The following is a 24,312-nucleotide window of genomic DNA, read 5'->3' as shown; positions in this document are numbered from 1 at the left end:
CCCCGCCCCGCGGAGGGTCCACGGTGCCGAGGTCCGGCTGAGCGGGCGCCGCCCGGCGGAGGGCTCCTGCGAGGCGGGGTCCGCGGGCCTGGACCCGGAGGAGCTGCGGCGCCGGAGCCCGTGCACCGAGCCGCGCATGGACGCGCCGGGGGGTCCAGAGGGCCCACGCCCCCCCAGAGGTGACCGAGGGCGGTGCGGGGGGACACCCCTTAGTGGCGTGGGTCCTGACTCTCCCTAACGATTGAATTCGTTTTAGCTCGGTTTGTTTCAGAGAGATTCGACGAGGCAGGGGCCTGGCGGTGGGCTTCGGCTCTGAGCCTCTGCCCTCTCGGAAGGGGTTGAAGTTCGGAGGGCCGGGGCGAGGTCTCTCCTGACTTTTTTCCTCTGTAGCGCAGCTTTTATAAGTTGGGAATGCATTCAAATACGGATGTCATTAGACAAAGGTAAAGCACTGCGTTTGGAGCACCTACTGTTCCCCCTTAAACTTTCTCTTAGTTCCCTCCCCCCTTTACTCCAGAAGTTTTATAAAGGTTCTTGAGACTTCCTCATCTTGCACAGATTTTTTTTTTTTTTTTTTTCCTGGACTGCAGTGGCAACCTCTGAAAAGTAGAGCAAACCAAGTAAAGTTTTCATGCCTACATTTCTTTTTTCTCAAGCTGTTGAGTTTAAAAATGAATATTTGAAATTGAGTAACTGACCTATTGTCTTTAAATTAAATGAACACGTAGCCCTGGAAGTAAGTATGAAAATAATCAGTGCAAAAGGCTAGTTATTAGTGTAAAATATGTATCGATGTATGTATTAGTGAGACATGTCTTTCCAGGAGCATACCATTGTAAGTATTCATTCCCCAATTGAATGCTTTAGCTTGTTTTTTCCTCACACTTCACTTCACTTCAATACTACCCTAGAATGCTTAATGAACAGCTAACATGACATGCTTAGAACATTTTAAGCTCATGTAGCATATGAAGCTGGTGACTTGAGAAATTATACTGTAGAGATCTCCTTGTTGCCTCATCCTTCTTGAAGGAATTTATTAAAGGTGGAAGAAATAGAGAAGGCAAAACAGATCAGATGGTTTGATAAATTCTGCCCTGAAAATGTTTTCAAAATAGTAGTGATGTACAAGCTCTGTGTTACATTTGATCAAATGTGCTATGTTCAAAATAGCCTTTAGTTCTGCAGACATTATCTTCAGAGTGCACAGAAGTGACATTTGGAAACTTCAATCAAAAGTCCCAATTATATGCCTGTAATTATACCATGTTTGCATTTAAGGTGATGACTCTCTGGGAAATACAAGAGAGACACCCAGACAGCTTTCCAGAGAACAGTTCTTTGTACTGGTATCAGCAGCTTCCATTAACCTGGGTTCTATGATGTGCTATTCTATCCTAGGACCCTTTTTTCCCAAGGAGGTGAGACATTTTTATGAACTTTAATTTTTTTTAAAAAGCCCTATGAATTATTTCATTTTATGGTGTGTAAAATATACAAATCTGCATTTAGTAAAGATGATGCATAGAACTTTGATAAGCAGAAAGACTTGTTTTTTTTAGAGATTTTATTTATTTATTCATGATAAACAGAGAGAGAGAAAAAGACAGAAACAGAGAGAGGCAGAAGCAGGCTCCATGCAAGGAGCCCAATGCGGGACTTGATCCCGGGACTCCAGGATCATGCCTCAAGGCCAAAGGCAGGCACCAAACTGCTGAGCCACCCAGGGATCCACAGCAGAAAGACTTCTGATGTAATACTTGATGCCAGAGGGAAAAAAAAAATCCAGTCAGAAAGAAAATCCTCTTGGGAGATAACTCACCTAAATATAATTGACCTTCTGAGGACTGCTTTGTCACCATGTAGTTTGATAAATCTTTGGTTTCTGCAACCAAAACAAAGGGGGTGGTCTAGTAACTGAGATTTTAGCATTATTGCAAAAGGTCTTTGCTAAGACGGGAAGTTTGTCTCCTGGAGTTTTTAACTTAGTAGTATTTTGGAATTAGGAAGGCATGGTCCCAGTAAATCCCTTTTTCCGGCTTGAATTTTTTATGGAATCTAGTAGCAGTGGTTGGTGCCAAGAAGGAATTCTGGTTAATATTGGCTAGCTCCTTCCAATCATTGCCTTTTATGTGGATTTGCAGGTCATGACACAGACTCAAGGGGGAATTAACTTGTAGAGAATCCACATGAACTCTGGATGTGGGTGGGATATAACATGGAAGAAATGGTCCTGGCTTGGCTGAGTTGAGTTTTACCTTGTACTCTTTGCCAAAGCCTCAGGTCTAATTGCACTGATCCCTCTGGGTCCTCTAACTGCCTTAATAATGTGTAGCCCTTCATTTTTTGTGTTACCAAGGAGGATGAAAATGGCTTCTTTGCTAGAGGAACAATGTGACTCCATACCCTTACAGTGCTCTTTAGTTTTCAGTGTTTTTTTGCACACATTTATAGCATTTGGTATCTGTAGCTAATCCAGAATGTAGGCAGAGTAGTGAGGATCTCATCACGTTCCTGATGAAGTTCAGTGACTAGTTTGATTTAGTTCTATTTACTGAATGGGAGTGGAAGGGTTAATGGCCTCCCCCTCCAGGGCATGCAGGCATTGGATGCAGTTAGGACAAAAAAAGAGATCTGGAAAACTTACCTCTCTTGTCAATCCACTGGGAGTGAGAAAATATGAAAAAAAAAAAATAAGTTGCAGAGTATTTGGGCACCCTTTACCAAAAGGCTGTTCAAATTGTTAGGAGACTCTTAAGAGAAAGGAATGGTTAATTTTGTCATGTGTGAGGGTGGTGAGGGAGGGAGAAAAAGGCTAGTGTTGAAAGAGACTTCACAGGATGAATCCAAGGTGAGTCTTGAGAAATGTGTTCTCGAGGTGAACAACAGAGGCAAAGTAAATAGCATGTTCTCTGTGAGGAAAGCAGACAACTTGATGTGGCTTGGGCCTGGGATGGAAGAGAAGTTCCACAGGAGCAAATCTGAGGAGGCAGGGGAAGCTAGAATGCAAGGGTCCTTCCATTTATGCCAAAGATGTCAGCGAGAAGCTATCAGAGATATTTGAACAAGGGACGCCTGGGTTGGTCAGTGGTTGAGCTGCCTTGGGCTCAGGGCGTGATCCCTGAGTCCCCCCGCCCCCCACGGAGAGCCTGCTTCTCCCTCTGCCTATGTCTCTGCCCCTATGTCTGTGTCTCATGAATAAATACATAAAAGCTAAAGAAAAGAAAACAGAGGTATTTGAACAAGACTGAGTAGCCTGATCAGTTTTGGGTTTTGGAAAATATAATGATAGGTTGAGCCTCTGTAATTAGGACAGAGAGGACCTGGAGTAACTGGAGCAACCAGTGAGCAGGGTATTTCCTGGCTAGCAACTAACGTTAGCTTCTCCTTAGTGGAATACAAAGAAGAACAAGACTGTAGATTTGTGTTTTGTTATTTTGTTAATAATTTTTCCAATCTTTTAAAAAATTGACATGTACTTGACATACATTGTTACATTAGTTTTATGTCTACATCATAACAATTATACAATTCTCTTCATTATATAGTGGTCACCACAATAAATAGTTACCGTCTGTCACCCTACAGTTATTGAAGTATTTTTTACTATATTCCCTATGCTGTGCTTTTTAAGTTTTGATTTAGTTTTTTTTGCTTACAGGAGGGAAGGCTGAAGACAGAGGCAGGGAGAGAGCATTCTAACTTTAAAAGACCTAGATACAAAGAGTATCTAGGATCCTTTTTATTTTTTATTAAAATAAAGCCTTGTGGTTGCCAAATGTGCTGGTAAAACTTACCTTTCCTCCTGCATGTATCCTTTCTATTAGCTAGAGCTAATGAGACCAAGGAAAAATAGGGCTCTTTTTAAATTCTGGTGCAGGATTCCTATTTCTACTCATCCTTTTTCTGGCACCCTCCTTCTTTGTCACAGGATAACATGTGAACTAGAAATTGCTTTTAATAGCTATTCTTGCTTTTCTAATGTGAAGCAGGATCCACATTCCAAAAGTGATATTTGGCTGCTGCCATGGAATGTGATTCTAGGATATCTGAAGTCACCATCCTATCTCCATAGTGAGTGTGGGAACCTGCACAGGTTGGAAACCATCATGGTTTCCTGTGTAACTTTTGCAAGTCTGTGTCCTCATCTATAAAATGTAGCCAGCTAAAAATACATCCCTCATTTAACTGTTTTTAGAAAGCATGTAAAATAGCACTTAATAGAGATTCTGGCTCATAGTGAGAGTCCAAATAAATGTTAGTTGCAAAGCTATTATATAAATAATGCCAGACTCCAGGATTAAATACTTATTAGATCCATTAAGCAAAGAACGTGGATAATGTGACTTGACCAGTGCATCTTCTTTCCATGTCTTCATTGACTCCTTTGATGATATCTTCCCGTTGAGGTACCTGTTGTAGTTTGCTAGTGCTGCAATAACAAAAGTACCACATGCCAGGTGGCTTAAACAACAAATTCATTGTCTAACAGTTCTGGACACTAGAAGTCTGGGATCAAGGTGTTGGGAAGGTTGGTTCTTTCTGAGGACTGTGGGGGAGGGGTCTGTTCAGGCCTCTCTCTTTGGTTTATCAGTTGATGACTTCTCATCTCATCTATCTACTTTTGGTTTGGTTGACTGAGCTTTTGGTGTCAAATCCAAGAAATCATTGCCATGACCAATGTCAAGAAGCATCCCCCTTTGAGGAGTCTGATAGTTTCAGGTCTGACATTTAAGTCTTTTTGAGTCAATTTTGTGAGTAGGTTAAGACAGGGGTCTGATTTCATTCTTTTATTTGTGGATATCTAGTTTTCCCAATGCCATTTGTTGAAGAGACTATCCTTTCTTCATTGTTTGTGGAACATCAATTGACTGTGTGGTTTATTTCTAGGCTCTCTAATTTGTTCCATAGGTTTATCTTTATGCCAGTACCATGCTGTTTTAGTTACTTCAGCTTCTTATTTATTTATTTATTTATTTATTTATTTATTTATTTAGAGCATGCTAATAGGGGTGGGGGAAAGGGCAAAGGGAGAGAGAGAATCTTAAGCAGACTCTATGTCCTGTGCAGAGCCCCAGTGTGGGGCTTGATTTAATGACCATGAGAATATGACCTGAGCTGAAATCAACAGATGGTTACCTGACTATGCCACCAGGCACTCTTGTAATTTATTTTTGAAATCGTGAAATGCATTGCCTTCGGTTCTGTTTTTCTTTTCTCAAGATTATAAAGCTAACAATTTTTATGGGTGTGGTGAGTGAATAGCTTTCATGTCAGAAATGATTTTATTATAGCTTCCCTTCCTTCACCATTCTGCTTGTTTTAAAATGATAATATTTGGGGGTGCCTGGGTGGCTTGGCCGGTTGAGTGTCTGGCTTTGGCTGAGGTTCCTGGGATGGAGCCCCACACTGGGCTCCCTGCTAGGTGGGAATTTGCTCCTCCCTTCTGTTTGTGCTCTCTCTCTCAAATAAATAATAAATAAACTCTTAAAAAAATAAAATAACAATCTGTGAAATTGCTATGTAGATAAACGTTACCATAAAACAATGCTCTGATCTAATAGCTCCATCTTTCCACATGGATGAGAATTTGTCTTTTAAACTTTGTTCCTTTCCTGTTTCTTTAAAGGCTGAGAAGAAAGGAGTCAGCAATACAGTTACGGGTATGATCTTTGGATGTTATGCTTTGTTTGACTTGCTGGCATCTTTGGTATTTGGAAAATATGTAAGTATTAAAGAACATTTTAATTTTTATATGTTCATAATTAGTTATTCTAATTTATCAATCTAGAATTTCTATTGATACAGAAATAGCTATCATTATATTTTTTGAATTATGCTACTGTTGATTGTTCCATTCTTATGGTTGATTGATTTTTTTTTTTAAGTTTTTGTTTGAATTCCAATTAGTTAACATTAGTGTAATGTTAGTTTCAGGGGCACAATACAGTGATTCAACACTTTGTACCACACCCGGTGCTCCTCACAAGTGCCCTCCATCATCCCCATCCCCATCTCACCCGTGTTCCCCACCCCCACCTCCCTCTGGGGACCATCAGTTTGTGCTCTAGAGTTAGGAGTCTGTTTCTTGGTTTGTGTCTCTGTCTCTTTTTTCCCCTTTGCTCATTTGTTTTGTTTCTTAAATTCCACATATGAGTGAGATTGTATGGGATTGGTCTTTCTCTGACCATAATAAGTTGATTGATTTTTCACTTCTTCCATGTTTGAAGAGATGTATGTTGTCATTCCTTTAAAGAATTATTATAATCTTATATTAATTGTATATATCTTTCCCAAATCTTGTATGTTCTGATACAGTGGATTTGTTTATGTGGATGTAGACTCATAACAGTCATCAATCTATCCCTCTTTTCTGACATTTCTTACAGCTTGTACAGATTGGAGCAAAATTTATGTTTGTAGCAGGAATGTTTGTCTCAGGAGGAGTTACAATTCTCTTTGGGTAAGTCATGTTCCAATACGTTTGGGAGCTTGAACAGATTTTATAATTTACCTTCAGTTTAAAATGTTAATGGATTTTTTAAATCCATCAGAACTGTTGATTGTCTGTTGCATGCTCGGCATGTAGCTATGGGTGAAGGAAATTGGGTGCTTAGAGGATAGAACAAATAAAGGAAGGAGTCTTCTAAGGACTTAACGTTAAGTGGCTTCTGAATCTGTTCATTAGGACTTCTGTCAGTGTGAGTGACAGAAACCTAATTCACTTTTTTGAGTCACGGATATGTTTTGGCTCAAGCACACAGTGCATTGAAGAATCAGCTGGAGCACATCAGGATACAGATGTTAAAATAATGTAATCAGAAATCTTTCTCAAGTTCCTGGTTTTGCTTTCCTCTTCTTGTGCTTTGTTCTTGGACAAACTGCCCCCTTGTGGTAGCAAGAATTCCCCAGCGGCATCCATAGGAAGAATTGCCCAGCAGCTCCTCACTTTTCCTAGCTTCCAGTAGATTCGAAGAATGGAGCCACTGGCCTGATCTTGGTGGTGACCCATCCCTGCCTCAAGGGCACTGGAGGTGGGGGATGCTCTGATTGGCCAGGCTTGAGTCATGTGCTCCCTTGTGTTGTGGTTCCCTCCACTGCTATTTCCTGGAAAAGAGAAAATAAGTGCCAGAGGCAAAATAGCTCACAAGTTCTTAAGGTTTAGCATCCTTTACCAGCCACGTAGTGGCAAATAGTATGGAAGAGCCAACACAACTTCATGGGAGAACATAGAGAAATGAAAAGAATATGGTGGGATAATGATGAAGTAAGCCCAGGAAGTCTTCATATCAAACTTTTTTTTTTTCTTTTTGCTGACTTTCTCCCTCTCTCTCTCTCTCACTCTCTCTCTCTCTTTCTCTTTCTCTCTCTTTTTTTTTTTTTTTTTTTTTGCAGGGGAAGTAGGGATCATCTATTTTCTGCATTTTTTTTTTTTTTTTTTAAAGATTTGAGTTCCACCACTGGGGCATACCTGAGACCAAGAAGTCTTTCTTTTGTATATATTCTTGTCAGAGTGATTCTACATATTTCAAAAAGCCAATTTAGTGTTACTGTGTAGAGGGCCCATTATGTCAGCACAAAAGGGCAACTAAACTGTCATTATGACTCAGATTGCTACTAAAAAAAAAGAGAGAGATAATTCCCTTCTATTGAAAGTATAACAAAACAACTAAAAAAAAAAACCTTTTCTAAAGAGATTTATTGTAAGGACTATGGGTGAGATACTACTGTTTTTCCCACCATGCATTTGAAAATTGCCTTGTTTTCTTTCAGTGTATTGGATAAAGTTCCAGAAGGACCAATTTTTATTGCTATGTGTTTTCTGGTGAGAATGGCAGATGCAGTCAGCTTTGCGGCAGCAATAACTGCTTCCTTTTCCATTCTTGCAAAGGCTTTTCCAAATAGTGTGGCTACGGTGTTGGTATGTATTTCATACACATTTCCTATTTTCCTCTTAGTGTAGGCTAAAATATTTACCCTATCCAAGTTAATGCTGACATCCATTCTTCGAGATCTACTTTTTTCTATTTTCTGTGTTTTGGTTACCTTTTTAACCCAATTACTACTTACAGCAGCAGGCTGTCGCCAAAGTATCATTAGTCTTCTTTAGATCTCTTCCTAAGCTTAGAATCCCCTGAATGAGCAGTTTGACAGGTAAATGTGGTTCAAGTATTCTTTTTGCCATTAAGAACAAAACAAAATGAGCTCCCCAGTAGTATTTTGTTGTCTCTCTGTAGCCCAGGCTGAAACTAAGCTGCCAGCATTTCTTGGCTTTAGAAGAGTTATCCCTAATGGTCAAACACTTGATTTACACGAGAGTCCTTCCCCTCCATTTTCCAGATTCATGGAAGGAATCATAGAGATCTTGAAGGCCTTGCATGCTCTCTTACTTTTTCCCCAATCACTTGATAACATTATACTGACACACATTCTCATAGATTGGCTAGATGCTAAATACCTAGGATTAGTGACATACCAGATTTCTGTCCCAGCTCTTGGCTACTGCCTCTGACCCAAGCAGGCTGTCTTCTGGCCTCTCCTCTGGACCCATGCATTCCTAAAGGGTCTGTGGCTTGTCTGTAAGACCAAATGCAGCCCTCAGAATAAATCATTGTCCTCTAGACTTTAGGACCTCATCAGCTTAGTACCAAGAATGCCCATATTTACTCAATATTATAGTTTTGGCCATTAAATACACTGCTGTTTAGATAATTATTTCTTCCCAATTTTGGTTAAATATCTGTATCTATAGCCAGCTAGCTGCTTAGGTTCATTTTGGGTTCCTTAGCCATTGGGCATGCAGGAATGGCCACTGTGACAGGTGTAATGCTTACATTTCCCAGAAACACATTTTACAAAAATGATTCAGAAGAACACTAGTTCATTGACATGCTCTGTAAAACAAGGTTTTGTGAGTGAAATGTTAGGAGTACACATCTGTTGTCCTCCAGCTTAGAGATGCCAGTTCACATGAGTGTATTAAGGCTCTGAGAAATCCTGTAGTAAAGATATTTTATATAATTTTCCACAACTCAGTTTGACTATGGAAACACTTTTTGACTCTTAAAGAACTGCTGTTCTGTGGGACGCTCTGTAAAGTGCTGCCCAAGAAATTCCTGTGATGACAGCAATAGTCCATTTGATCAATTATCTGATTAACAGGGAATATTCTTGTTACCGTACCACGTTTCTATATGAAAATTGCAGCCAAAAGCTGATACACCTAACATGGTAGTTGACCTGGATGGCTTCCCTGTGCTTAAATGTAGACTTTTTTTTTTTTTTTAAAGGTTTTACTCATTCATGAGAGACACAGAGAGAGAGACATACAGACAGACACAGAGAGAGAGAAAGAGAGTCAGAGACACAGGCAGAGGGAGAAGCAGGCTTCCCACTGGGAGCCCAATGCGGGACTCAGGGATCCCAGGACCTGGGATCACACCCCGAGCCAAAGGCAGACACTCAGCCACTGAGCCACCCAGGCATCCCTAAATGTAGAATTCTTATATTCTTTATGAAATTGAAAGTTTTCAATGGACTACTTTTGTGTCCTCTGTAAAATCTGAGGATATACAGTTGTAAGCCACAGTCTGCTGAAGACTAGATTGATTTAAAATGGTGCAATTTTATAAGAATTTTTTAATAGTAAAATATTTTCGTAGCACTATTTTGTTTATTTTAATTTTAACAAAAAAGAATTTTATACAGTACAAAATTCAGAAGTTGCAAAAGGAAATACAGAATATAATGAATGTATCCTGTATATTATTTGTCCTCACCTTCATAGACACACTTGTCCAGGCATGCAGTCCAAAATCATTCTCCCAGAAGGCACAGAGATTATAGGTTCCTTCTGGAGTGATTCCATGTATGTATGAACATGTACACACACATACACAGGCCATGATTCCTTCCTCCTTTGTTTTCTTTACACTAGTGCTAGCATACTCTCTACAATGTTGAGACTTTGCTGATATACTAACAGTGATCCTGAAGATCATTCTGTGCCTGTATGTGAAGAGTTTCTTACTCTTTACTTTCCTTTAGCAGCGATATGTGGTACTTCACTGTATGGAGGTGACATACATCCATAGTTTATTGAGATTGTTGATAAGTAGTCAGATTGTCTATATCTTTTGCTGATGCAAACAGTGTGCTACAACACATAAGCTTGCACATATGCCATGTCACATCTTTACAACTGTACCCATAAATTCAATCCTTAGAATAGCATTCTGGGTCAGAGAGTATATGCATTTGTAATATTAATAGATTTGACAAGTTACCTCTTCTGTTCACTCACCAGCAGTGTACGAGTGTGTTGCTTTCCTCATTTTCTTTGCAGCAGAGTGTTTAATAGGTGATTGGTAAGAACTGGTGTCTTGTAGTTTAACCGTTTGCTTCTTTTGAAAGTGAGAGTGAGCTTTCTTATACATGCCCAAGGGCTATTTGTATTTTGTTTTATGTGTCAAGAGTCTGCTTATAGCATTTTGCTCATTTTCTTGTTGAGTTATTCATTTTTCCCCCCGCTGATTAGTATTAGCTCTCTTGATATATTTGGGGAAATTAGTCCTTTGTTAGTATTTCTTCCCTGTTCATTTGTTTTTTGATGTACTTAACCATTGTTTTTCATATTTTCATGTAACCAGATTTATGAATTTTTTCTTTTGTGTCATCTGAGTTTTATGTTACAATTAGAAAAACTTCCTACCATAAGGATTAAAAAACAAACCAGAAAAAATCTGCCATATTTTATTTTTCTAGTATTTCTATATGTATATGTAAGTTTTTGGCTCATCTTGGGCTTGTGTGGGTTTGTGTGTGTATATTGTGAAGTGGATAGAATTTTTTTCAGATAGTGTCCATTAAATCTTTATTTGTTAAAAATTTTCAAACAAACTATATTGACTCAATTTTCTTTCCCCCCCTCCCCATTTTTAGGGAAGTCTTGAGATTTTTTCTGGACTGGGACTAGTGTTAGGGCCTCCTTTAGGTGGCTTCTTGTATCAATCCTTTGGCTATGAGGTGCCTTTTATTTTTCTGGGATGCATAGTTCTGCTGATGATACCACTCAACATGTACATTTTACCTAATTATGGTAAGACTGCATTTATTACTCACTTTAAGAATCTGAAATTTAAGTATTTTTATGCCTTTGTAGGAGGCCAATTTAACAAGTACTTTTACTTTATGTAATCAATAATAGATTTGTAGAACACCCTGAAGGAACTTATTGTCTTTTCAAAAATGTTGCTATAGGCAGTTTATATGAATTTCTTTATATCACAAATTCTAACCTTTAGAACTAAGCAGATATTTAATTCCTCATCATAAAACATCACCATATGAGGTGCTCACCAGATCTTCTTGGACTTAATTAACTATTCAAAATGACAAGTTATCAAATGCTGCACATGGTAATACCTTCTCAGAAGGCTGTTAGGCAGAAGGGCGAGGTCAGACCTTCTTCCCAGTGGTCGTCCCAGGTGGGAGGACACAGAGCTACATTGGGCAGTGATAGGGGTCACCCTGGCTTCAAACCTTCATGCCCCTTATGAGTCAACCTATCCTGTAACAGCTCCATGCACATAGCTGCCAAGGTCACTGTGAGGAACATGCCAGAGTCAGCACAGTCAGGAAGGCACAGAGCATGGTGTCCTCATCAGGTACATGTGGCTCATTGATAGTTCCTTCTCTGTGGATGAAATTTACCAGGCCAGGGCTATTCTTATTACAGTGAGATTGCCTAGTAACATCTTTGGCATTTGACCCTTATCAGGTGATGAAGGGAACGGAGCTAGAGAGTTAACGTGAAGGCTAGAGAGGAGAGAGCTAGAGAATATAGAGAGGCAATACCACCCTGAAACGCAGGGTGGTGCTTGTCATCTTTCTACATGTAAGACAGTGGTTTCTGTAGCTGAGCATCTTGGTTGTTTGGTTCACAGATGAACACTGGACTGATAATCAAGAAACTGGCCCCAGGCCAGAGTCTCACGCATTGGGGAAAAGAGTCATGTCAACCCTGTACTCTAGAGAAAAAGACTTACTAACTAATGGTAGGACAAGATATGTAGAATTTCTATGATTAGGTGCTGGACTGGCCCCAACATCTGTTACTCCTGGAGTCCTGGTCTGCTCTCCTCATCTCCTCCCTACCCAACCCCCCACAATGTGGTATGTTTTGCAGCCCCCTTTGACTGCCATCAGCCTGGGTACTTGGCAGTTATTTCTCTTCATTTTTGTTATTCCTCGATTAAAATCTCCTAGCATTTTCATTGAACTTAACAGAGTCCCAGGTAGCTATATTTTCAGGAACAATATGGTTTGGCAGAATTGCTGTTCATCTGTGGAAGGATCTTCTATTTAGATGGAAAACTGGTATTAAAAAAAATCTCCTAGATTGTTAATGTTAAGACTGTGCATACAGATTTAGGTGTTCCTATTAAGGAATATTTGTTAAAATTAGTGTTTGGGGAGAGCTTATGGATAGAAGCTAGAGAATTAAATTTTTCTTGTATTTTGATGATATTGATAAATTTTGTGTCCTACAAGGTTCTATCCCACTCCTTTGCCTCCTTCTAGACTCATAGACAATGTGGCTCTAGCTTTGGGGGGTTGAAAGTCAACTTTAGTCCCTCCTGCTCTCTCATCCTTTGTATTTGCTCACCAAGTCCAGTCTTCTGTCCTGCTCTAAAGAAATATTTCTAAAACACAGTCATGGACATACCAATCCTCTTATTAAAAATCCCGAAATCCATGAAATGAGAGCTTTATCTTGAAAGCCATGAGGAGCTGTTGTGAGATTTCAGTAGAAGAATCACATGATCTGAAATCTCTCCCCATCCCATCTGCTCTGACCCCTCCCCATCCTTCAAAACTTACTTTGTATTGCCTTTTCTGGGAAGTGTTTCTGAACCCTCTCCATCACCCAACTAAATGCTGATTCGGTAGTGCTGCAGGGATCGGTGTTTTCGCTGCCCCCTCACACCTAATGGGCACTCCACTTCCTTCCCTGCTTCCCCACCTCTAACAGTAGCTGTTAGAGGTGGCAGTGTAGTCAACCAGGGGGGGTCATGCCCCCCTAAAAGAGTGGATCGGAATTGTGGGGAGCAGAAAGAGAACCCAAGTAGCTTGGAAAAGCTCCCCAGGTGATTCTGTTATATGTATCTTGAAGTAGATATCACCATAGGTTTTCATTACTTGGGCTTCTTCCTCTGGTTAAACTCATTATTTGTTTCTTTGGATGTTCTTACATATTCCCGTTGTGATTTCTCAATTTTCCCAGTTTGGATTTAGAGAAGGTCACCATTTCTGCCATAATAGTTTATCGTATACCGTAAATACATAGCCCCTTTTATATGCAAAAATATATAACTGATTAAAATTGATCTTCTATCATTTGTATCTCAAAGGTAACTAATGAACATCTTTAATAAGCTATTTAAAATCCACACCAAATGAAGTCTCCCTTCTGGCGCTATTGCACCAAGCCATATGGTGGTGTTTGTCCTCTTTCTGCGTCTAACTGCACACCTTCTGTAGTTGAGCATCCTGGACTGTGCTCACATTTAGTTCACTGTTCAATATTTGGCTGATGAGTGAGAAACTACCATCGTGGTTTAACTTTATCTGTTGTATCCTGACCAAGTCTAAATTTATCCTGACTCAAAATACTTGAACCATTCTTTGTGATTTTTTATGTTTTGATCCATACTGGATCATTATTCACCAAGAATTAAGTGATGAACCATGGCAGGTGTTTTGGAGAAATGAGGATATTCAAGTGCTGATCCTCGCCCTCGAAGAGCTTCCTTGTCCACACCTGGTCAATATCATCTCTGGCCTGCCTCTACAGACTGGTCCCCTTGTCTCCATTCTTCACAAGGCCACAGAGAGGTCTCTTTAAACCACAGCTCTGATTCTTACCCCTTGTTTGGAATCCCTAGCAGTTTCTCAGGTTTCCCTGTGTATTTTACAAAGTCTTGCATAAACATGCACCTACATTATGATCTCTCTCCACTCTGCTGGTGCCCCCTGCTCCAGTCTCCATCCTCCAGCTTTGCTTCTCTCCCTTCATTTCTTCAAACACAGAAAAGTTTTGTTGACTTCTGAGTCTTGGAATGTACCATTCCTGGAATAATCTGCCTGGCTTATTCTTTCTTCCTTCACTTGCTCATCTTAAGCTCATGCTTTGGGCACCAACGTAGATATTACTGCTTTAGGAAAGCCTTCTTTATATGGCTTTCCCTGTTGTTTGTTTGTTTTAAGACAGTCCTCTTATAGGCTACAAAAGGTTCCCTCCTAGTTCCATCCTAGCTCTCTCCAATCCTTTCTGAAATTTCTCTGAGAGGACAGGGGCTGAGTTTGTCTTCTTTGCCTTTCTTTGCCCCACATTTTGCATGGCACCTGACCCAGCAAAGATTTTGCTCAATAACTTAACTGGAAATCGGGAAAATCACCAGACAATAGTAAACAATGTAAAACGAAATGTAGTTTAGATGCTAAAATGTATGGTAGAGACTGGAAGTGTGGTAGGAAACAGAGGAAGGTAAAATTTGTGGGCCAGTGCCAAACCTTACAGAGTGAATAGAATTTGACAGATTAGCAGGAGAAAAAGAAAGGAGTCATGACATTCCTGTTGCTGGGAATAGTGAAGAAGCTGGGTTCCCGCAAGGGGAATGCTAGAAGCGAGGTCTGTGCTCCGTTGGCCATGAATTCCAATATAATTTATGCATGATTCAGTAGCACCCCCTTTCAATCTGGTGTTTTCTTTGCTATCAGAAAAAAAAACTGATGCTCTGTGATGAATTCAGATCCCTTCACAGCATACACGCATAGTTCCTCAGTAAAGCTTCTGGCTCTTCCCATGCACCAAATCTAACTTTATGTATTCTCTATCCCATCTAGGGAAGGCCTCACTTGCTTTTCAGGTATAACCTAATAACCTAAGATCCCCCTCTTCTCCTCTCATTCTGCTTCCAGTTGATTCTTTATGAATTTGAGAAACTGTTTTTAAGGAAACTCAATGTGGCTTCTAGGTTTAAATAATTTATATGCAAATATAGATAATATGCAGTTTGAGGCAAACTCAGAGGTGCGGTTATTTTGATTACCAGATAAAGATGGCCTTAGCAATTTTACTTTTCAAAATAGGTCAAAATTTTAATTACTCTGATTTTTTATTTTTTTTTAAATTTTTACCCAAAGACTCTGATCCAGGCGAACACTCATTCTGGAAACTCATCACTTTACCCAAGGTTGCACTCATAGCCTTTGTCATCAACTCACTCAGCTCATGTTTTGGCTTCCTTGATCCTACACTGTCTCTCTTTGTTCTGGAGAAGGTAGGTAGCCTGATTGTCAAAGAGCTCTCCACTGTAGAAGGTGGGTATAATTGCTTGCTTTTGGGCCCTTCTTGGTGGAAAGAGCTCTTGAGTGGCTGAGAAGGAGACATGATAAGAACTGCATACCTGGGTAGCATGTAACCTTCCCTCTGCTACATTACTGTGACTGGGGGTCTGATTCATGGTAAACAAAAGAAGCTTTTCACTAAGTGGCCTGAATACTGGTCTCCTTTTCAAAGTCTTGCTGGAGTGATCATAGGTCTGGCTTGGGCATCACCCTGGCTGCTGGACAAGAATACTTTCCTCTACTTGTTCAAATTCCAGTGAGACAGTTGGGGGACTCAGTAGCTCATTTAATGTTCCTCTCTAACAGATCCCCTCTGAGTCCACTTAGTTTTTCAGCTATTACATACAATTAAATGACTATGGAATATATTAATCTGGGATATTAGAAAGGAGTCAAGAGTCTGTCTCCATCTTTTTTTTTTTTTTAATGCTGGAAAATGTTGAATTTAAAAGTTGGATGTTGTAGAAATTTGCTCTTAGATATTTCTGAAAAAAGATGATTAATAATGTGGTAAAGTACATTACCTGATAGTTATACTGAGGAATTAATATGTGTTTATAAAGGCAGAACTCTCATTGCAGCCCATACTGACTTTCTGTGAGGTACTGGTATTCCAAAAGCACAGTTACCAGAAACACAGCTCATTGAAGTCACTAGAGACAGTTTTGTGTATGTGAAATACCCAAAAAGATAAATCTGGAGACTATGAGTTTAGGGCCTGGCCCTAGATTTCATGGGCTTACTTAAGAAAATTAGTTAAGGAAATTATGGAAGGTGGGAACAACTCAGGCAAAGAAATGTGTTTGTATCATGCTGGCTGTAGTAACAGTATCAGAGTTGTGTGGTAGCTTACTGTTTGAAAAGCCTTTGTCGTGTATATATCATCTTTAATTAGATATTAGCATTCCTTTGAAATGGATACTATACCAGTGCACTTCTGTCTGTGGACAGTCAGCATCAGCTGGTTGCTTGTTAGAAATGCAAATTCCTTGGGCACCTGGGAGGCTCAGCCAGTCAGGTGTGTCCCACTCTTGATCTCAGCTCAGGTCTTGATCTCATGATCATGACTTAAGCCCCATGTTAGGCTCTATGCTGGGCATGGAGCCTACATAAAAAATGCAAATTATCTGGCCCCATCCCATACCTTTTGACTCAGAAATTCTAGGCCTGAAGTCTAAGAACCTCTCTTTTTTTTTTTTTTCCATCCCTTGAACCAAGGCATGTTAGCACTTTGCTTCAAATAAGAACCTCTTTTAACAGGTTCTCCGGGTAATTCTAATGTGCCCTAAAGTTGATGAAGCACTGGTATACACGTAAAAAGTGCTATGATTCATAGAAGCAAAGTTGTACGTTCAAAATAAAATGTTACAAAGCAAGACATCTTGGACTTTTGACCTCTGGTAAGGTTTTTATTTCCCCTTATAGGAAAAGAAATCCATTTATAAAAGTAAGATCAAAATTAGGAAGTGTGGGCTCATGGTAGATAATAAGAACTGAAGAAGTGGCCAGAAAAGGTTTATGTTTATTTTAAAAATTACTTAATCACATAACTCTAACACAAAATTTCTTTTACAGTTTAACTTACCAGCTGGTTATGTGGGACTGGTATTCCTGGGTTTGGCATCATCCTACGCCATTTCTTCGCCATTGTTTGGTCTACTAAGTGATAAAATGCCAGTATGTACACTGAATCTACACTTAAGAATCACTCCTGTATATTTGGACCAATGGCTTTCTGGAACTGTACCTCTGGAACTCTAGAGGTCCATTGATTAGAATTGATATTCAATTAAAAAAATTTCAGCTTATTACCGTATAACTGAGAAATAAAATTATAAGGTATTCAAAACTTACACCATGGTGATTTGAGATCTAAATACATTGTGAAAAGGTGCTCTCCATCTAGTTAATTAACACAACCATCGCCTCTATGTTCTCTTTTTTTTTTTTTTTAAAGGGCAACAACATTTAAATTGTATATTCAATTTTTGGAGTCAATAAAGAGGTTCCAGTGTCTTCCAACCTACCATCGCTCTGAGAAAATTCACTTTTAATTGCTTCTTCTGGGAAAAAAGGGGTCTGTGCTGAAGTTGCTGACAAACTATTGGATTAGACTTTTTGAACAGAAAAACTCCCATTTAAGACAATCTTCTGTCACTGAACAGATATCTTGCCCCTAGAATTTTCAGCCTGCATTTAAGTAGTTTAAAAGGAATAATTTTATTGGGTACTTTTTAAATAATGTGAATGTTTCAGGTATTGCATCTACCAGGTGGTTCCTTGTGACTGCTTTTTAAATTGTTATTTTTGGAATTGTTCATCATATGCAAAATCTACAGTACATTCCCTTCCCAAGGAATCCTTGTTCTTAGAAACTCCCTATCTTGGGGTATATTGTCCTTGCTTTTTTATTTGTCATGTACCTATTGTCTCTTAAATGTAAAGTTTTGTTTTTTTTCAGTGTATTTGGATTTTTTCATGTCATGGCTTGTGTTCTTCAGTGATTTTTTTGCATGTGCTTTGTTTATGGAGGTGCTTTACTCCAAGAGGTTTTTTTGTTTGTTTGTTTGTTTGTTTGTTTGTTTGTTTTTGACTGTCCTTTTCTTTACCAGCATCTAAGGAAATGGTTTCTGGTTTGGGGAAACATAATCACAGCAGGATGCTACATGCTCTTAGGACCTATACCAGTCTTGCACATTAAAAGGTAATGTTTTTCCTTCTGTATTTTTGGCTGAATAGCATTAAGAGGTATTAAAGAAATTTTTGGTGTGATGCTGCCATGGCTCTGTATTTTGAACCTTATTACTTCAGTAAATTACCTTGATTTAGGACTACAGTTGTCTGTTAGACTGGCAGTATTTTACCTTACTAGGAGGTAGTGGTACAAGCAAATAGAAATGTCTAAAATCTGTATCAAATGAAAAGAATGATGCTTCTCCCTCTGTGTTTCAATTGCACGATTGTTTGTACTTTATTTTAAAAATAGCATTTGTTGCTACTTTTAGCTGACAGTTCTTATGATATGTTTTTGTTTTTTCTATTCCTTCTTTATCCTTGAGACTGGGATCAAATCTTTTTTTTTTTTTTAAGACTTTATTTATTCATGAGAGACACACATAGAGAGAAAGAGAGAGAGAGGCAGAGACACAGGCAGAGGGAGAAGCAGGCTTTATTCCGGGACTCCAGGATCATGCCCTGAGCCAAAAGCAGGTGCTAAACTGCTGAGCCACCTGGGCGACCCTCTTTTCTGTCTATATCATTCTTAGCATGTAGTCACTGCTTGTTAGAGCTTGTTAAATGTAATTTATTTGCTAAAATAAAAGGTGCTTAAAGCTTTTCAGGTAGTTCTGGGATGGAGTGTAACACGGAAACAGCAAGGATTTCAGGATCCTTCAGATTTGGGTTTGCATCCTGCCTTTGCCACTTACTAGATATGGGAACTTGGGCAAATCATTTACTTTCCAGCAGCCTGCATTGTCTTCCCTACAAAAAAGGAGGTGATCATAGTTTTTAGTTGGCAGAATATTGCTGTTCAGTGGGGAAATGGATGTTAAGTATGTGGCACAGTGCAGGAAATGGAGCAAAATTTGTTTCCTGCCACTTCCCTTTATGCCATTTTTTTTTTTTTTTTTTTTTTTTTTTAGTCAATTGAATTTCAAAGCCAAGTGATTGAAGGAGCAACATTAATATTTAGCCAGTTTTGGGAAGATGTTGTATGGTGGTAACCTCTTATGTTGACTCTAGGCATGTGATATGTGTGACCAAAGGAACTGAGATATTGTGGTGAATTGATTCCCACTCCTCCCCCCATACCACCACCAAACTGTAAGGAGCTCGAGGGCACTGTCACTGAATGAAGTGGGGTCAGATGGAAATGAGGCAGACCAGTCATGTGCTCTATGAAACAAGCTGCCCTGGGATTCAGCCTGCCTGCCTTAATATGAAGCTTGTATCTTGTCAGCATGCTAATGTTGTTTTGTTTTGTTCCTTTCTCCAAAACTCTTTTGCAGTCAGCTCTGGCTGCTGGTGCTAATATTAGTCCTAAACGGCATCTCTGCTGGGATGAGTATAATTCCAACTATCCCGGAGATCCTCAGTTGTGCATAGTAAGTTACTTCTGTGCTTGAGGAACTGTGTTGTGAATAGCAGGGGGCATCACACACTTTCTTGAATTTCTCAGTTTTGTAGAATGCTGGATTTTTTTTTCACAAGACCAAATCTTCATGATTTTATATCACACAATATTGTGATATAAATAGTATATACAGTAGTACTATATCAATGACAGTATATGGTAATAATAATCCAGTGATGGGTAAAATGAGTTGTGGATAGAGGCTTGGCTTGGCTTATGCCTAGGAACACGTCTACTTTTGAAAAGCCAAAGCACAATGGAAAGGCCTGAGCAATGTTTCCTTCTCATGGAGAAGGTCCATACGAGGGCATACAATGACCAGGCGAAATGATTCTTGTACCATTTCCAGTGTGTTGGGGGATGAGGGTGGTTCCAACACCACCAAGCAACTCTCCAGAACCAATAGATGTCCTACAATGTAACTCAGTTCTGATACTATCTACCTGGAGAGAATAGCAGATCCCTCATGTGAAGGGCTCTGTCCCCTAGACTGCCCTATGCCTCAGGTGTTAATTGCAAGTCCAGGTTATTACATGTGCTTCTGACTGAGTGGCCTGGAAATCAGAGGTTCCCATGACAACCTCCTCAGATTCAATTAATTTGCTAGTGTGATTCACTGAGCTCACAAAACCAGTGTACTCATTAGATTTACTGGTTTACTACAAAAGAGATAAAAGCATATGAATCAACAGCCAGATGAAAAGAGACAAAGGGTGAAGTCCTGATCAAAGGAACTTCTGTCCTTGTGGGGTTTGGGGCTCCTGCATACTGGCATGTATGTGAAAGGGTTCTGATTCACCACCCTGGAAGCTTTCTTATTCCATCCTTTTGGGTTTTTATAGACACTTCATTACATACTCACGATTGATTCAGTCAATGACCATTGGCCATGGATTCAACCTCCAGCCCCTGTTTCCTCCTCAGAGGGAGGAATGGGTTCTCACCTTCTAATCACATGGTTGACTCTTCTGGCAAGGAGCCCCTATAACTCACTTCACAAACATAACCACAGGCACTTGAAATTGCTTTCATCACTTAGGAAATTCCAAGGGTGTTGGGGGCTCCTGGCTAGAAATAGGAGGAAGACCAAATATATATTTTTCATTATAAATCACAGTATCATACCAGGCATTTGTCAGGTGGCCACCAGTCTTTTGTTTAGTAGGCATGACAATGAAGAACACCAAGTGAACTGGAGCGGGAAGAATGGCGCTAGCTCTGCTGGCTCAAGGCAACAATTCTCCGAGCCATAAGGAGCTGCCTCTGTGTTTTCCAGAAGTTTCTCCTTATTCTCTTTGCATGTTCATCTCATTTTAAGAATTTATTCATTAATTATATATTTTTATGAGACTTCATGCAAATGGGTCATGACTCTTAATATCATGCTTTATATATGCAATAAATCTTTTTTAGAAAACCATGAAGGAAACACAACTATGAAAATTCCTTCGAGTTAGATTAGCTTTTCATATTAGAAATGGAGTGTCCTGGCTGTTGGTTTTGTTCAGATCGTTTCCAATCTATTTTAACTTCTCTGTCACATACTCTTTGCTTTCATGTAGGTTTCCCCTTTCATAACAGATCTACTCTTGTGTCTCTGCAGTGAAAATGGTTTTGAAGAAGGATTAAGTACCTTGGGACTTGTGTCAGGTCTCTTCAGCGCAATGTGGTCAGTTGGGTGAGTAGACATTTGATTCATACCTGCGAGATGGAAAATACTATCTTCATTTCCATGAGGAAATTGATACTGAGAAGTCCAATGGGTTGCCCAAAGGCACCTAATTCATTTAGGGCAGAGTTGGAGTCCTAACCCATACCCTCCAGCTCCCAGGTCGATGGTTATACCAGTGGTCTTAAAACATCATCAACATGGTCTTCTATGTTTCTCTTTCTTTTTAAATTTTTTTAACAGATTTTATTTGTTTATTCATGAGAGACACAGAGAGAGAGGCAGAGACACAGGCAGAGGAAGAAGCAGGCCCCCCTCAGGGAGCCCAATATGAGGCTCAATCCCAGGACCCCAGGATTACTACCTGAGCCAAAGGCAGACGCTCAACCACTGAGCCATCCAGGCGTCCCTGTTTTGTCTTTTTAAAGTTCTCTTTCTAAATCTTTTTAATAGGATCATGTCTCAAGTTTTAAAAATGTATTCACTTCTTCATTCATTTACTTTTTTTTACTCTTTGCTGTACCTGAGGGATAGCTGTGTGCTGGCACTGTATAGTATATCTCAATATATATGTACTGAATTAAGTTATTTTAAATACGAATGTGGAGAAGCAGAGAGAGAATAGTATAAAGATTCTTTTGAGGGCGTGTCACTTTTAAAAATTTTTGTGAAAATTTTCAGAAACAGTTATTATAATTTTAGAATTGTTTATTTTTTATGAGATTTTATTTTATTTATTCATGAGAGACACACAGAGAGGCAGAGACACAGGAAGAGGGAGAAGCAGGCTCCCTGTGGGGATCCCGATACAGGACTTGATCCCTGGACCCGGGATCTTGCCCTGAGCCGAAGGCAGATGCTCAACCACGAAGTCACCCAGGCATCCTTAGAATTGTTTAAAAACTTTGGACATCTTTATTTTCAGATACAGTTTTTTTCTCCACCCAGTGCTCTGTCCAGGAATTGGCTTTTGTCCTTAGTACGTCCACTTCCAGTTTAATGAAGATCATGATTCAGGGATCGTTGCAGACTTTAGGAAGTAGTTATTATTATTTTTTTAATGCTATTTAATATTCTTCCTCCTTTTCATTGTTAGTGCTTTCTTAGGACCAACCCTGGGTGGATTTCTGTATGAGAAAATTGGTTTTGAATGGGCAGCTGCTGTACAGGGTCTTTGGGCTATGACAAGCGTGAGTAGTCAGTCTTTTATTTTTATCTTCCTTACATTTGTGGAGAAATGTGACTTGGAGAATTGACATTAACTAGTCTTCTTCACTTGTGTTAAAGGGAGTGACAATGGGCTTGTTTTATCTGTGGGAGCACTCACAGAGAAGAAGGTATGGTCAATTCCTTTTACCCTTTAAAAATCAGCCTATGGGAGTGGAAAAGAAATAACCATTTCCTACCCATTCTTCCAGTCAGGAGATTTCTGGGCATTCTAAGCCTCATTACTTTGTAGATACATTTGAGGGGGAAGGTAGAGTGTAGTACTGGGTTTTTGTTTTGTTTTTTTAAGATGAGGAATATTGAGGTTCTGTGCTTTTTTCCTTCAATGTAGATCTAAGCTTGAAAATATCCTGGGCACAGAGGAGGAACGGACTGCCCTCTTACCTGATGAAATCCAGCCTTAAGAATCCTGGGTCGATACCCATTGGGAGACGGATGCTCCTGGGGTGAACGTCAAAGTTGAAAGGGTTTTCTTAACATTACACACAAAATTCCATGGACTCTATAACAGCATCCTGAAAGTCTCAGCATATTTTTGGATGATCCTGTGTTAGGCTGCCCTAAAAAGCTGGCCTGCTAAACCAGCCATATTTGCAACATGAAGAATGAGAACAGTTGTAAAATCAGCAAAAGTTTGTTTTTTTAGGTGATCAAACTTGGCCTTAAAGAGGTTATGGACTGTAGGTCTCCTGTTTTCTCTGTTTACTTTTTATTTTAAGTGCACTAATTCTGTGAATGTACCTTTTCTTTATTAACAGGGAAATAAATGAATTAATTTGATATGCTTAAAAGTAATATAAAGATTACTAAAAATGGATAGAATAATTACTGTGAAAATTAGTTTTTAAAAGACATGCTTTCTGTGTGTCCTAAGATTTTTGTTCTCGTTCAAAAGATAAAATTCCTGCCTCTTGTGCAAAAGCTTTAAAATTCCTAGGCTCTCAGCTCTTCTAGAAGTTTTGTTTGTGTGAGAGGTATAAAAATAACATTAGTTTTGACTTCCCTTTTGTAACATACTTTGGATTAGGACTTGGATTTATAAACAATGATTAGTATAACATTATTCATTTCCTTGAATGTCCCTATTTCAGTTCTACTATCTTTTTGTTGTTGTTGTTGTTGTTTTTATAAAAAACATACTCCTCATAGATGTATACTATTCCCAGAGCAAGTGAGCCCACAGGAATGCTCATTATATTTGAGGGAAGGTGTTCATCTGACTTCGTGTGAAATTCATGTCATTGCTTGAAATGAGTGAATCCTTATCATGTCATTCTCATACCTTCTGGGGTGTTTTCATGCTGTGGTAGCCACATTTACACTTTTTTTAAAAAAATAAAGAAATGGTTTTATCTATGTATTAATTCAAAAACTTTTATTGAATGACTTCTCTGATGCTCTGCGAGGTACTGGGAACTTAGCTGTGATAAAAATAACACAATGTCTGCCTTATGTCTACTTATATTCTGGTGGAATGGACAAACTATAAATGAACACCAGAATCTCCCATTATCTTACAGAGTTGCTGTGAAGGGAAAAACACAGTGATACTCAAGAGTAAGTGGCTGCAGTAATTAGGTGTGGGGTCCTAACATAGATAAGACCTCTCTATGGAGGTGAGACTTTTGAACTGAGTCCTAAAAGGATAGAGTGAGGCAGTCATCCTGAGGGAAAGCCTTCCTTTGCGTATGCAGAAGGGATTGACATGGTCAAAGATGACACCGATGCTCATGTGGCTGAAATCTAGTAAACAGGAGGTTTGGGAGGTAGAGAGGAGCCAGCTTCTCAGCAGGGGATGCCAGAATTTGACTTATGTCTCAGGAAGGTCATGGTCTCTGCTTGTGCACTTGAGTGGGGATGCAAATTAGCA

At 39.4% G+C, this 24,312-nt stretch overlaps 1 protein-coding gene across 4 annotated transcripts; it reads left to right on the top strand.

Annotated features, from left to right (window-relative positions):
- The first annotated feature begins 22 nt into the window (after positions 1-22).
- Positions 23-23,814, top strand: SLC18B1 (solute carrier family 18 member B1). Of its 4 annotated transcripts, XM_077893533.1 has the most exons (15): positions 51-179; positions 257-443; positions 1,282-1,421; positions 5,630-5,725; positions 6,390-6,463; positions 7,774-7,921; positions 10,942-11,098; positions 15,208-15,344; positions 16,987-17,088; positions 18,024-18,115; positions 19,422-19,517; positions 21,150-21,224; positions 22,312-22,405; positions 22,503-22,552; positions 22,774-23,814. In XM_077893533.1, exons 2-15 carry the CDS (start codon positions 428-430, stop codon positions 22,844-22,846), a joined length of 1,350 nt encoding a protein of 449 aa, XP_077749659.1. In that variant the 5' UTR covers positions 51-179; positions 257-427; the 3' UTR covers positions 22,847-23,814. The 4 variants fall into 4 exon arrangements, with proteins under 4 accessions (XP_077749651.1, XP_077749670.1, XP_077749659.1 ...); XM_077893525.1 differs by lacking the exon at positions 257-443 and having other exon boundaries at positions 23-179; XM_077893554.1 differs by lacking the exon at positions 1,282-1,421 and having other exon boundaries at positions 54-179.
- The last annotated feature ends 498 nt before the right edge of the window (positions 23,815-24,312 follow it).

The sequence above is a fragment of the Canis aureus genome, chromosome 1 (assembly GCF_053574225.1).
Source record: "Canis aureus isolate CA01 chromosome 1, VMU_Caureus_v.1.0, whole genome shotgun sequence".
In the NCBI taxonomy this organism is placed as follows: domain Eukaryota; kingdom Metazoa; phylum Chordata; class Mammalia; order Carnivora; family Canidae; genus Canis; species Canis aureus.
Note: the sequence above shows the minus strand (reverse complement) of the source record. Positions and strands in the feature narration are given on the sequence as shown.

Bases quoted from the DNA above. Each gene is read 5' to 3' on its own strand.
- SLC18B1 (XM_077893525.1), top strand. From the start codon at position 137: ATGGACGCGCCGGGGGGTCCAGAGGGCCCACGCCCCCCCAGAG. The intron at 21,225-22,311 runs GTGAGTAGACAT...TTTCATTGTTAG, and splicing joins AGCGCAATGTGGTCAGTTGG to TGCTTTCTTAGGACCAACCC. The intron at 22,406-22,502 runs GTGAGTAGTCAG...CTTGTGTTAAAG, and splicing joins GTCTTTGGGCTATGACAAGC to GGAGTGACAATGGGCTTGTT.